The 14,587-nt window shown below is 38.0% G+C and overlaps 1 protein-coding gene across 1 annotated transcript in view; it reads right to left on the minus strand.

Annotated features, from left to right (window-relative positions):
- Nucleotides 1-14,587, minus strand: part of Znf385d (zinc finger protein 385D) — a 354,050-nt gene that overhangs the window by 264,931 nt on the left and 74,532 nt on the right. Inside the window, exon 2 of the mRNA XM_004634180.2 lies at nucleotides 5,629-5,771. Coding sequence (XP_004634237.1) covers nucleotides 5,629-5,771 — 143 coding nt within the window. The remainder of the gene's footprint in view (nucleotides 1-5,628; nucleotides 5,772-14,587) is intronic.

Below are 14,587 nucleotides of genomic sequence, written 5' to 3' on the forward strand. Positions count from 1 at the left end.
ATATCAAAGTTAACATTGCCCTGTCATTGCAGATTTATTAGACTATGCTGAAGAGACACACTGCATGGGTTTCAGTACTTTTCACTAAAAGTAACTGAACTTGCTCAGATGCTCTTCATTTCTGCAACTCCTTAACTCCAGCAAGCAGAAAATGAAAGCCAGCCACAATCTTTTCTGACTTTATTTGCCCAGTGCCCTCAAAGAATTCATATAAACCTCAATCCTTAGATCAAATCATTTCCTGTCTGAGTGGTAAGAACAGGTTCCATTATTCTCACAAACTCTTACTGAGACAACCACAGAGTCATATATTCCTATCACCAAGTGAACGTTCTGTTCTTTGCATCTTTCTCTATCAAAGCTCTCATACTTGCAAATTTTTCATTATTTGTCAAATTCAACTGAATTAATAGCTATTTGGTACAGGGTCTCACTATGCTGCTTAGACTCATAGTGATCCTCCTGTCTCAGCCTCCCCAGTGCTGTGATTACAGGCGTGTGTCACCACGTCCAGTTTCAGTGGCTAATACATGGTCTGCAAGGCATGCTGTTTCAGTGGCTAGTACAGGGTTCGAACCCTGGACCTCACACTTGCTAAGCAGGTGTTCAGACCACCAAGCTATCTCCCCAACTGAATTAATACCATAGTAATGGTTTTAACACAATCCTTGATATTGTTATTTCTGGGAAATAGCCAGTACTTAATAAATAGTAATTGACTGAATGGAAAAATGTCATACCATATCTCACCAATTATTTCCTATATATTATCTATCCTCTTACAGGTTTATTTCTTCTTTGTGGTACCGGTGATCAAATTTGGGACCTTGTGCTTGCTAGGCGGGGCACTTATGCCACTGAGTTATATCCCTGGTCCCATTCCAGGTTTATTTCTGTACAATAAATGGAGACTCAATTGTAATCTTGTATTTTTAAAGAAGTGAGACTCCAGCTTCACTTATGAGACTGAAGGACAGGATGAAGGGTACAATGGAAGTTCATTATTGTGGTTCTAGATATCCCCCAAAGGCCTTATTTGGTCATAGACAGGGCTTTTTTTCTTTTTTTCTTTTTTTTCCTTTTTGGGCCAGCTAGGCCCACCCTAGAGGTAGGGCTGGTGCAGCATGTGGTCTGGTGATGAAACTATAGTCCCTGCATGCTTACCTAAGAAGGCACTTTAGGCAGCTGCGCTATCTCGCCTGCCCCAGAGGTAGGACTTTTGAGGAGTGGCTGGATCTATAGTGAAATGCTGGATTAAATGTGTGTCTCTGGGATCAAGGGTATAGAATTAGTTCACTGAGTGGTGTGGATAATTCTGCGAGTAGCTAATAGGAAGGTGCTCCCTGGGTGTGAGTACGGCTCACTCTAATGGTGGGCTGACTGGATAAGACATAAGGAGCAGAGAGAGAGAGTTGTTGTGGTCCCCTGCTGCTTGTGCCTTTGCTGCCTTTTGCTGCCTGTTTCTCTTCTGTGATGCTTCTCTGTTGTGCTGCCCTGCCTTGGAAACAGCCACCTATGGACTAAAACCTTTATAAACTGTAAACTACAGTAAATTCTTCCTACTTCAACATTGGGTATTGGGTATTTTGGTCAACAAAGAGAAAAGCAACTAAGACAGAGTTTAAAAGAGCTTTCTTTTCTGTGAAAGCTCCTGGACTCCTGTCTACCACTTTTCCTGGGGTAGATAACAGATTTTATTGTGATTTTCTAACCTTTAGCTTTCTGAAGACTAAAAGATCCTATTGATTTTGTTGAATATCCTCTTTTCTATCTATACCACAGTTCTGATTCTGTATGTTTTTTTCCCCTCCTGACTATATTTATTTTCATAGATCCTTTATTATTCTTACAGATCTAGACTCAAACTTGTTTATATTCCTGTAGGACAGTAATCAGAGAAATATTTTATGTTTTTATATACTTCATCATACAAGAACATGCTTTTAATATTTGCCCTCACCTTTTTGCCACACTCTATTCCAAATAGATGATTCTACCTTCATAGCCTGAACAACAGGCAGACAGCCTCAGAACCTCATGGACTTTATTTCAAAACTATTAGATGGGTGAAAGTAGTTTGTTGGCAGAGTGGCTCCTCACTTCCTTGCAAAGAAATAAGAGCTGAGTGATGGATCTAAGCAGGAAGGAGCACTGACAGCCTTTTAAGCCTGTGTATCCTAAGCATGACAAAGAAAAAGCTGAGTGCACAAAGGAGCATGCTAACCACGGCACTGAGCATTTTGTAAATGCTGGTGTAAACAAATAACTTGATGACTCAAGAAGCTTCCCACCAAAAGCTGGGCAGATGGCCTGTTAGAATCTAGAGCTTTAACACATCATGAAGCAAATTTAGATTGGCTTTCCCGCCAGAGTGGTGGAATGAACTTCTTATACCAGAAATCAATCCATAGCAATACAATATTACATTTCATATGCTCTAAGCTTGTGGTTTGAGTGTCACATCTCCATAAAATCAAGAACTCATGTTGTTGCTTAAAGAGATGCTCTGCTACAGCTTTAGATCACTGTGATCAAACACCTGGAAATAACAATTTAAAAAGGAAGGATCTACTTGGCCCATGGTTTCAGAGGTTTCAGTCCATAGATTCTTTATTATTCTTATGGACCCACAATTGGCTGATTACATCATTTTGAACTTCAGAACCTCATGATGTAAGGTGTGATATAATCATCTTATGGTAGCCAGGAAGCATAGAAGCAAGGAAAGAATCAGAAAGGAACACTGAGGACAAGATATACCTCACAAAGACACACTCCCAATGACCTGTTCTTTTCACAATTGGGCCCTCCCTCTTAATAGCCCATTCAGCTATGAATTTGTCAATGGACTAATCTATTTGTATAACTTGCACCTTTATAATCCAATTACCTCTCTAAGCCCCACCTCAAAGCATTATTGCATTGGTCATCAAGCTGTCAATGCATGCCTCTTTGGGTGACACTTTATAATTAAACTGCAGGATTCCCTAATTCTGAGGCCAAAGCCACAGGATTATGGGCTTTGCAATGACTTTCTTAGTTGGAGGCAAGAAGCTCAATCCTCAGCTTGCTATAGTCTGACAACTACTTGCAGGAAATAACCATGGAGAAAATGATAGTTGTAACAAGAGACAGCCTCACTCATTTAGTGGAGGAAATAGTAACACAAGTCAAAATACAGGCAAGAAAAAGAATCTAGTCATACCTTTGCAATCCATGAACTGCCACACTGAAATTCAGAAGGGTTAATAAGCTACTTATGACAATGATACCTGCTACATAAACACTTTCTCCATGCCAACCCATTTGAAAATGCACTAATGTAATCATTATTTCATATCTATAAAGTTTATTAGTTCCATTTTATGGATGAAATTGTTAAGGTACATGGAGAATATGTGATCTGTACAAGATCATACTTACTAGAACAGGCAGTTCTGGGATTTTAGCTAGTCTAACTACAGAGTCCAGTTTCATCAATATATAATGCTGCTTTTGTCAGCGCACGCACGCACACACACACACTTCAAGTTCTGAATGTCACAACACCTGAAGGATGAGATTATCAGGCCTACTCCTTTTAATTAAAGGTGAAGAGATTTCCTCAGTGTCATCCATCTCAGCATATCACTTATCTCTCATAACAAATAATATTCATAGTCAACAGAACTAACAATGATGCTTTTCATTTTTTCCAAAGGGCAACTAGAAAATTTGAAACTCAGCCTTTTTTTACCTTCCAAGATTCTCACCTTAGTGCTCTGAAGTTGACAATAGGACCTAAGTGAAAGGATGCCCTACTCTCCAGCACCTGGTAGAGTGCCCTGATGGGTTATCCCCAGGTATGTGACAGCAGAGCTGCACCAGGGGGGCATCAATCTGAATAGCAGAAATGGAGTTCGGGAGAAAAGCATCCAGGGGCACGAGTGTCATCATAAATGCTGATAAGAAAATCTGAAGCTGAGCACATTTGTCTTTACTCTTATTGAAACATCTAGGATTACAAACTTGCCTTTTGCAAATGTGGTCCTGATATTGCTCTGTTTTGCCCTATCTATTGCAAAATAAAGTTCCTAGGAAAAATTCCTCATCTCTCAAAAAAACAAAATGATTGTTTTATCTTTGCTTGCAGCAAGCAGGATAGCAGCAAGTACATTACTGTACTACTGGACCACATGTCCCAGGTGCCTATGGTGAAGTACTATTAAAGAAAAGAACTGCTTCAGTCTTCTGAAGAATGTGGATAGATTTTTTTCTTCATTATGGGGCAGAATGCCGCAGGAAAAAAGCAGTGCTATTTAGATTACCGAGAAAGCAGCAACCTCTCTTCTCGATCCTCTTTGCTTTGATTACTTTGACACATCCTATCACAGGTAAGCTCAGAGCTACATTATAATAACTGCTAAAAGGGGAACGAGATGTGTGGAAAAGGTCACTTACAAGTTTCTGAACTTGCAACCTTATTTTAACTTCGATTCTCAGAGCACACTCAGTTTATTAAAAGAATTATGATGAACATGATGAATCAGTCAAGCTACAAAGATACCTTAAAGGTGAAAATGATAGGTTCTGGCCCTAGTAAGAATTGCTGAATTATCATGGTGGTCATCTAATATGGCTGAAGCCCTTAAAACAACAGCTCATCTTCCCAGAGACCACCTCCCCTCCTCTTCTCCAACTTGGCCCAGGATGCAGTTTCCTTTCACCTTTCTCTCCACCTCAGAGAAGGCCCCAATCAGCTCCTCAGGTCTATCTAAACTTCTCCCTCAAGCCCCACCCTGGCAAAGGCCATAAAAGCCTCAACCTCCCTTTGTTCCAATCCAGAGAATTCCTTATCTTCCCAAATTCTCTCCGTGTCCTCTAAGATAATGAAGTCCCTTTTCCTTTATAATAAAGCCCCTTTCCCCTTTCCTTCTGCGTGTTTCTCTGCTGCGACACCGTTAAAACCTATCAGAAAACAGAAGCCAGATAATAATTTTGTGCTGGGAAGGCTGTTGAAGAAGCCCAAAGAAATGAAGTACTTTAGGAAATCCTAGACTCAAGTAAAACTGGACAGGAAGGAAAACAGTATTTAAAGATTTTCCTACCAGAGCCAGAGTTGTTTGAAATTAAAGAAGAAAGATGTACTGTGATAGATAGTACATTTTTTTATAGTGGTATCTATAGTGATAAATAAAATCTATCACTAACTGTCATTGTCAGGGTCCTCTTTAGTAACTTAGAAAAGAAATAGTAGGTTTTAAAATTAAAGTAGAATACATAAATAAGGGAAGACATTTAATTTTCCAGATAAGTACTTGAATTTTAATGCTCCTTCTAATAAGTATGTTAAATTATAATTCTATATATTGCAAAAAAAAAAAAAAAGTTAGTGGTATTACCCAGAAGTCACTCAAGGGGCACCATGAACTCATAATCAAGCCAGTAAGATCAGACCTTTTTACATTTTCCTTTTAAGAAACCTGGCTCTGGGGACTTTATATAACCAGGTGGTCAATTAAATTCACCATAGCTTTCAGCTAAACCATAAAATAAACAGCACAGAGAAACAAAAGCAGTGACTGAAACTTCCCTGCTTTAAGGTTTTCCAGCACCTATCAGTCACACAGATTTGGCTGTTGCACTTACCGCATTAAAATTAGGGAAGAGGTTGACTGCAGCTGCAGTGTCCAGAGGAAAGGGAAGGAATGGTTTAATATCCAGCGACGGTTGCAAAGGAGGGCCTGGTGGACGGACCAGGGCTGGGAGAGCAGGACTCTGGCATGTACCACCTAGAGACAGGACAGTAAAGGGGGCAATTAGGGACAGCAGGCACAGGAAAACCCCACGATCTCCATTGAGACAAAAAGGACAGCTTTGTGGGTCACTGGAAAAAACATTACATGGAGTCTATTTCCTTAACTGAGAACGGGCCAATCAGCACATTTGCCATTAGGAGGCAGGAGATATTGAAGCTGATTCTTTTCGTTGGATTATAACTAGTTATGTAAGTACAATCGAACTTTACAACCTGCTTTTTTCTTTCTTTTTCTTTTTCTTTTTTTTTCCCCCTGCATTGGGCCAGCAACAAATCTGGAACCAACATCTCTGGATTCAAAACAGAAATCCCCTCCCTCGCTCGCTTTTCCTCTTGAAGACTAATTTGCTCCAAACATGCTTCACATCTGAGTGGTTCGTTAGCAGAACTGTTGCTTTCCACCAGTCCAAAGCTCGGGCAGCAAGATGACATAAATCTGGCACAGAAAAGAGTCTTAACCACAAACATCAGCAGCTGTACCTGATGGCTCTGGAAACCAGAGGACTAAAAACATGCAAACCCAGTGCTACAAGCAAAGCATTTGTAGGCTGTTTTGCAGCCCTATAGCAATGAGTGTTTAGTGACTGCCTGCTACCACCTCAACCATGAGCAGGTGGGACTTAGATGGGCCCGGGTGAGCAGACCATGGGCATGTCATACAACAAAGACACCCTCTTCAAAGGCACGCTGTTTGCAAGCAAGCACACACCCCTGTCCCATTTGGGGGCTCTAGTACCTGTAGAAGCTGGAATGATGGAAACTCAGCGTCAGTGTTCTGTCTCCCATATTCTGATAACATTCCAAAGCACCAATTTGCTGTTAATTAAAGGCTGTTTGAATCCTAAGAAACAGTTAAAACATGCCAGCACTCTTCTAATCTGAGAGGCAAGCAACAGACTGTAAAAACCTACTGGTGAGAATCAAGGAAGGTCAAACTAGGAAAACAAAATGCAGTGAGATTTTGTTCCTTTATCACAGAAAAGAACTCTAGGGGGCTAAGGGGAGAAGGTAAACACATGTCTGTCTGCATGTGAGGCCCCCTACACATTATCTTTACAAAACTCAGGAGCAGCTCCCTGGTCAGCTGCACAGGGACTGTCATCCTGCCCTCAGTCAGTTACCTGGAGCACAAAGTAAACATTCAGAAATGTTTCCAAAGGGATAGGCTTAACCCTGCTGGGTAGAGAATCTGCTAACAAGGTGGATGACTTAATGCCTAAGACAGAAGCCACCAGCACAGGATTTAATTAACTATTTGCGAGAACCATCAGCTCTCCTTCTCCCAGGTATAAAATCAGCTGGAGCCAAATTAACAAAATTTAGTATTTTTCGCACTCTTTTAACTTCCCTCCTTCAATATTCCTCAGTAAGAACAAGGCCAACAGGTGAAGTTCAAATCAGATAAACAGTTTTGAAGAAGCACAAAGCAGGAAGTAGAAGATGTTAAAACAAGCAGATAAAAGCAAAATACAGCAGGCCTAAGTTTGCCAGAGCACACCATAAACTTATTTTACTGTTCATCCAGTAGTGTGTTGAGTAGGGTGTATAACCTTTTCTAAGAGAGGGCATCCATAAAACTTCAGTGAAAGACCTACCATGAAGTTAGTATCATGGAAAGTTTTTCTTTAATAAAAACTTACAGAAGCAAAATAAATAGTTTGGTTTGTACTTCCTTGGAAAACTAGGAAGTAAAATAAATTTTGTATGGTCAATGGTGTGGTTTTAATACATCTGCAGATAAGAATGAGCTTTTTAAATTTTTTTATTTTGTTTCTTCTGTATTTTAGCAAAGGATCTACAGGGTGCTCAGGGTCTAACTACTAGATTGGATGCATAGTGATCTGCCTGTATACAGCCTCCGAAGAGCTGGGATTACAGGCACACCCCACCACGCCCAGTCTCAATTGCCATCTCAGTGCGCGCCAGGGGTGGGGGGTGGGGCTGGCATGGTAGGCTCAGAGGTCGAACCCCGGGCTACTGCACCTGCTTGTAGGCGCTTTAATCCACTGAACCATTTGGCCAGCCCAAGAGTGAGTTTAATAAATAATTTTAAATTATTTTTAAGTATTCCATGCATGCAATAGATTAATATATATCTAATACCTTGTTTGATCCTGTGAGCCACCAAATCAGGTAGGGACTAAGACAAACATCATTTAGAGGAAAAATAAAGCTGATAAAATCTGTAGCTGTATTTACAGAAACATTCCATTCTTATAACCATAAGCATGCAATTGAGCAGGAATGTATTGTGCAATTATTTTAAGCCCTGCTCTGGCTCAGAATATCCAAAGAAGTTAAGGAATAGCTCAGGCTTAACTTTATCTAGTACAATGCAAAGTACAACAGATAAAAAATATGTTGATTTAATTGCTAGATATATTTAATGCACTTCTCTACCCCAAGATCTCTTTACTATAGCAACTAGAACTAATTTCTTTCAAAGGAGATAAAACATCAGACAAGAGCCACATAACTTTGGAAAGTGGGGGAAAATAACTGTCCACATTTCCTCCCACCTGCATGAAAAGATATAGCAAGACTGTAGGAAAGTGGACAATATGTGACTGCACATGCTCTGCCCAGTTTTTACACAAATCCGGGCATAGTAGATACTGTGGTGGGCTTCTTAAAACCCTCTGGGATTAAGGCACTCACTGGGCCAGCTTCTTAGAGTGGTGGTAGCTGATGACCCTCACCTAAAATTCTTTTCATGAATTGGTGTGGGCCAAAGAGAAGACGCCCAGAGGAAACAGTTTGACATCCCCAAGCAACAACTGGTTACTGCAGAGGTTAAATAGTTGGCTCTCTTGCCTTCAGGTAGAACACTAGCAAGTTTCATTTCAGTGCGAATATGACTTCCTCATAGTCCTACCTCTTTTGCTTAAAGATTCTGAATCTCTCATACCTCACAGGTAATGTTTCCAAAAACACTCCCAATAAAGACTCAGTACACTTCCAGAAGAACTTTTGCCCCATGGTGCCAGGATATTATGAATGCTAACATTTAAGAGTCTAAGTGAAATATCAAATTACTTTACTCTGAAATCATTGCAGCCTCCAAATATATAACACTCAACCTATAACACATATTGAAACTACCTCTTGCCATGCGTGGTGGCACAGCCCTATGCTCTCAGCACATGGAAGGCTGAGGAAGAGGATCACCATGAGTTTGAGGAAAGCCTGAGCTACATACTGAGTGAAAGGCCATCCCACACTACAGTATGAGACCCTGACAAGAGAAAGGGAGAGAGAGGGAGAGGGAGAGGGAGAGGGAGAGAGACAGAGACAGAGACAGAGACAGAGAGAGACAGACAGAGACAGAGAGAGAAAGTACATTCTTAAAATTATCTCTAATATGTCTGTTTTAAAAAAATTTGGATTAATCCTGAAATACATTACTAACAGAAATCTGTAAGTGCTGAACAAAATTAAAACTATTTGCAAATAGTGCAGAATCAAAATTGACAAATGTGTTTCATCTGCAAAACCGATTAAAATAAGTACCACAGAAAATTTCATCCCATCACTTTCCAAGTAGAAATTTTTGTTTTTAATATATGAATAAATTTTATTATTTTCTAACTGTAATAATCTCAATAATAACCATGAAAATATCCAAAAAACTGCAGCTATTTCTACCAGATCAGTAAAAATTGTTTTGAGGTTAACATTTATCACTAGTGTTGGTTTATTCATTGTAATATCACCCTTTTAGAAATATCAATACTCTTAATTTGAGGAAGTCTTTTGAAAGCCTCCAAACAGTAAGGATTGTAAATGATGAAGATATGCTTTGTATTTGAAAGTTTATATTTCATAGCCTAAACAATAATTCATACAGTTTTAACAGAGAAGTATTTAATCTCATTTCAGAGCAGTTACTATCGTTCCATGCCAAATTTGTCAACAATTTAAAAACCCATTAAGGTCAACAAATTAAAATGCATTCACTGAATACAGAATACTTCACATTGAGTGAGATGTTAAATAGAGAAAGAAATATGGTAAAGTAAGGGTGATTAAGGCTCACAAAATTCTCACTCATTTTTAAATGTTCGTTTCTACTAGTACACAGTGTATCTGATAAATGAGTTTGCAAACAGTGAGCTATAGAGAAAACATACTAGAGATCATTTGGGTCTATATGACAAGATAGCTATATGTTCACACTACTACTAACTTGTGATTCTGAAAGCTATACTCATTCGCAAGTACTACTTTAAAAGGACTGAAAAGGTACAATGTATTCACCTCAAAAACTGCCCTTCTGAAAAGTGAGCTCAAAATATAAACATCTAAGTATTTGTTTTAAAACTTTATACAGATAAATGGGAATTCTACATCGGTGGTTGACACTTTGAGTGCATTGCATAATGAACAATATAGGTGAAGAATCCAGCCTCAGCAATTGGAACATTCAATCTCTAATGGACAGAATAAATACCAAAGCAGCTGTTAGGATTTCTTAAATAGATGAATTTAGTGCCTCCAGATCCTTATTTATTTTTATTCACTGGGAAACACGTTAACAATAAAAAGCTATTATTATTGCTTAATTCAATTAATATTATGAAATATTCTTTTTTTGAAAAAAATAATTTAGACTGGGTGTGGTGGCATGTGCCTGTAATCCCAGCTCTTGGGAGGCTGTAAACAGGTGGACCACTATGAGTCCAATGTAATAGTGAGGCCCTGAATACCCTGTAGACCTTTCCCTAAAGAAAAAGGAAAAAAAACCAAAACATTATTTTATTTATTATTTATTTTTGTATTTTTGTATTTTTGGGAAGGGTCTACAGGATGTTCAGGGTTTCACTACTAGATCAGACTTATAATGATCCACCTGTTTACAGCCTCCCAAGAGCTGGGATTACAGGTGCGCCCTACCATGCCCAGTCTCAATTGCCATCTCTGTGCACCCTGAGCCCTGGGCCGGCACATCAGGCCTGGGGATCAAACCTCTGCCCCCTGCGCCTGCTTGCAAGTGCTTTAATCCACTGAGCTATTTGGCCGGCCTTATTTTATTTTAAAGAGTATAAATAAAAACAAAAACATAACAGTATAACAAAAACAAAGACAGAAACAGAGTAACATGAAACAACACAAATGTTATAGATTTTTCAAAACAAGAATAGCAAATTAGCAATGGTTATTATATTATGTATTTTTATTATCAAATCTGTTACTCAGATTAATAGATATAGGTATGCAAGTTTGGACAAATAACTGAACATTAACGCTTGCTTTCAGTAAACTTTAATTTTTTCTTGTCATTTTTGCTTTTTATTTTTTTAACTTATTTTAAAGAGCATAATCATAATTGATAAGACGTTAGAAATGGTACATATTTAAAAGAACAAGAAAAGAGGTATTCAATCGTGGTTTTTGTATTACACATTACTGTTTTCAAAACATTTGCTCAAATTACAGATAGAGTTAGTCAAAGTGAAAATTTTAAACATTAACTGTTATTTTCAAAGAACTGATGGAATTAACCTTAAACTCTTCTACATGATCTATATAGATTTCAAAAAACAATCACAGAAAACCTGCTTGGCAATTCAAACTTAATCTTAGTCCCAATCTTAATTTTAATCTACTACCTAAACTTACATTTTCCCAGATGACAACAGGAGCTCAAAATGATTTGGACATATATATTTGTATGTGTGTAGTTATCTAAATTTACACTTATCTACATTGAAACATCAGTTACTGCATATTAAGTAGTAGTCACATGAGCAAAATATGTTCTAGAGTTTTATTGGCCAATAGGGTCACCATAAATAACAACAATGTACTATATACTATACTGCAAAAACAGTAAAAGCACTTTGAATGTTTTTTGCCAATCATAAATATTTTGAGGATATATTTACACTGATTTGAACCTTCCACAATCTATACAGGTATTGAAATTTCCATAGTATTCCATAAATATGTACAATTTTATATGTTAATATAAATGCTCTATTTCATGAATCTACAATTAAATTCCCAAACTACTCAAATTATTAATAAATGACAATATCCTAGGTATCTAGGAATCAGATTTTAAGTAGATATTTGATAAAAGTCTAGTACGATACACATAAAAAACTATTCATGCCCATTCACATTTATTTGAACTAGAATTATCCATGTCCACTGGAGAATAGAGGGGCTCATCATAGGAAATTAGAGTCAGTTGACAATGGTCAAAGAAAAGTTAAGATACAACAGTATTAATAGAATGTGGAAAATAAGTGATAGATTTAAAATGAATTTAAAATAAGACAAGAGCTGATTTCACCAAACGTTAACCACAGAGTCCTGTAACTGTTGGAATTGGCTTGAAAAGGTGAGGTTCACAGCTCTTGGGGGTTCACATCTCATCACAGCTTGCTCTAGGCTCTGGACTCAGAGCTACAAGATTTACTGTTTGTCTGTGACACTGTGGTCTTGCTTTGGTCCCTCTGGTTCCTAGCCCTGATTCTTCCCTTTTGGCATGGGAATGTTTATCCAGTATGTCAAGACCACTTAACTTCCTTTCGTGACACTACAGGGACTCACAGCTAAGAGTTCACTTAGAATCTCACATGAGATGTTAGTCTTGGACTTGCCAGCAATGCTTCAACTGTTAGGATTTTAGAAACTCTTAGAGGGACTAAAGGCAATTTGCATAAAGATGTCTATACAAATTCTTGGGAGACAGGGTAAAGATGTTTTATATCTAGATGTTGTCCTAAAGTCTCATGAGATCATAGGTAAAAACCGTTAGAAGGGGCATTGCAGTTGACTTGTATTGTGAGGTAGGGCATGATTAGGCTGTGTGTGTGTGTGTGTGTGTGTGTGTGTGTGTGTGTGCCTGTCTGTCTGTCTGTCCGTCTGTCTGTCTCTTTTTCTCTCCCTTTCCTGTCTACCACGCCATGAGAAGTTCTCCATTACCATCACTACCATGGCTTTTTGCCAAGCTGTCCTGCCTTGGAGCCAGCCAATTCTGTGTTCAAACTTAAGCCAACATAAATCTAATACTCTAAATTGTACGTGTTGGCTATTGTTTCTCAGCGACAAGGGAAATGACTAAGTCACTGGAAATAGTCAGATTTGTTAAATTAAGCAAGTCTGTTTCCTTACAGCTAGAACAAAATGTTATTAAACCAGAAAATTTTTGAGATAGTTTTTATTACTGTTTTGAAAAAGACAGACTCCTTGTAAATGTAAAGGACATGGTAAAGGAACTATGTATTATATAACACCTAACACCAGAATATGTTGGCATTGACTTATGTTTGTAGAAGAATCACAAAAGATATACCAAATATGTTTCAAAAGTTCTTGAGCTTATACTCTTTAATATCTACTTTCCTAATCAGAAAACAAATACTTGTTTGTCATATGCCCTTGTGTGAATGTTTCTTAACTACTCAATGTTGTCTTTTGGATATTTCATGGCCATTTTCATTGCGGAGATTATTTTTACTCCCTGTCTAGGGTGACTATATTTTATTATGTTTCTTTAAACTTTAGAGATCCAAATACCTATTCAATTTCTCATTGTCTAAATATTCCAAAATAAGCAATGTGATTAGAAAATTATACTTAGTTAAATCTTGAATATTTAGCAAAATGTGTAACAATGCTTTAATTGCTTTCCTATTTTCGAAAGGTGATTCACCTACTAGGTTTTGGAAAGAAGACCCACCAATTTATATATCAGGATGAAGCTCTCTAGTGGCCAAAGGAATCTGTTCTTGGCAAGTCTACTGACATGTTGAAGGCTAAAGACATGAGAACAAGCTGGAACAGCGATTCCCACCAAACACTGACACCTGTCTCACACACCCTGGTCTTGACCACACGAACAAGATGAGGATTTGTGCACGGGTCAGGGCAAGCCAGGACACCATGCTGGAAACTTCAACTCAAAATTTGCCCAAGATAGTACTCTATCATTCCACCTTTACCCACAAAGGAAAACACATTTGAATCTTCAACATATCCCCCTTTCTCAAATTCCTCATTCATTTTAACTTAAGGAACTGAAATATTCCAGAAGCATTGATTTATTAAGCACCACCACTGAATACAGGAGGAAAACCAAAAGGCTAACATCATCCAGGTGGCACATCCCAGCTCAAATCTGTGCTAGGAAAACAAACTGAATCTCTCACTTATTTAACTAACTTTCATGATACAATTTGATGCCTGGGAAACATTAAAGAAGATTCTGTTAGGAATGCAAGGGTAAGGCATCTTAGATATTTGACTCTAAATATTTTCTGTATTCTAGTCCCTCTTTTAAATGTATATAATTCAGGACAGGTATGTGCCTCACAGGGAATGGAAAGACTGCTTGGAAAACTTCTCTCAAGTCAGCAGTTACTGATATAGAATACAAAAATGGAAAATTTTCTTCAGGAGGAATTTCCTAAGATTTAATTTCAGACAATCAATTATAACTAACAAAAAGGTACTCAAGTCCTGGGATGCCCAATATGGCAGTCATTAGCCATGTGAAATTACTTTAAATTTTAATTAGTTAAAGCTAAGATAAATTAAAATTTCAATTTCTCAATCTCACTAGGTTTATTTCAAATGTTCAATAACCACATGTTGCCAGGAGCCACTGAGTTATATGTAGCAGGTACAAACAGTTCCATAATGACCGAAGGTTCTGCTAAACGTTTCGGCTCCAATACAAAGCCAAATTCTTCAGCAACAAATTATTTACAGATAAACTTCTTGACACATGCAGTTTTCAAATTCATTGCTGATAGGTGAAAAAAATCCCTCCTTTCTCCA

This window comes from Octodon degus, unplaced genomic scaffold (assembly GCF_000260255.1).
Source record: "Octodon degus isolate 3935 unplaced genomic scaffold, OctDeg1.0 scaffold00059, whole genome shotgun sequence".
In the NCBI taxonomy this organism is placed as follows: domain Eukaryota; kingdom Metazoa; phylum Chordata; class Mammalia; order Rodentia; family Octodontidae; genus Octodon; species Octodon degus.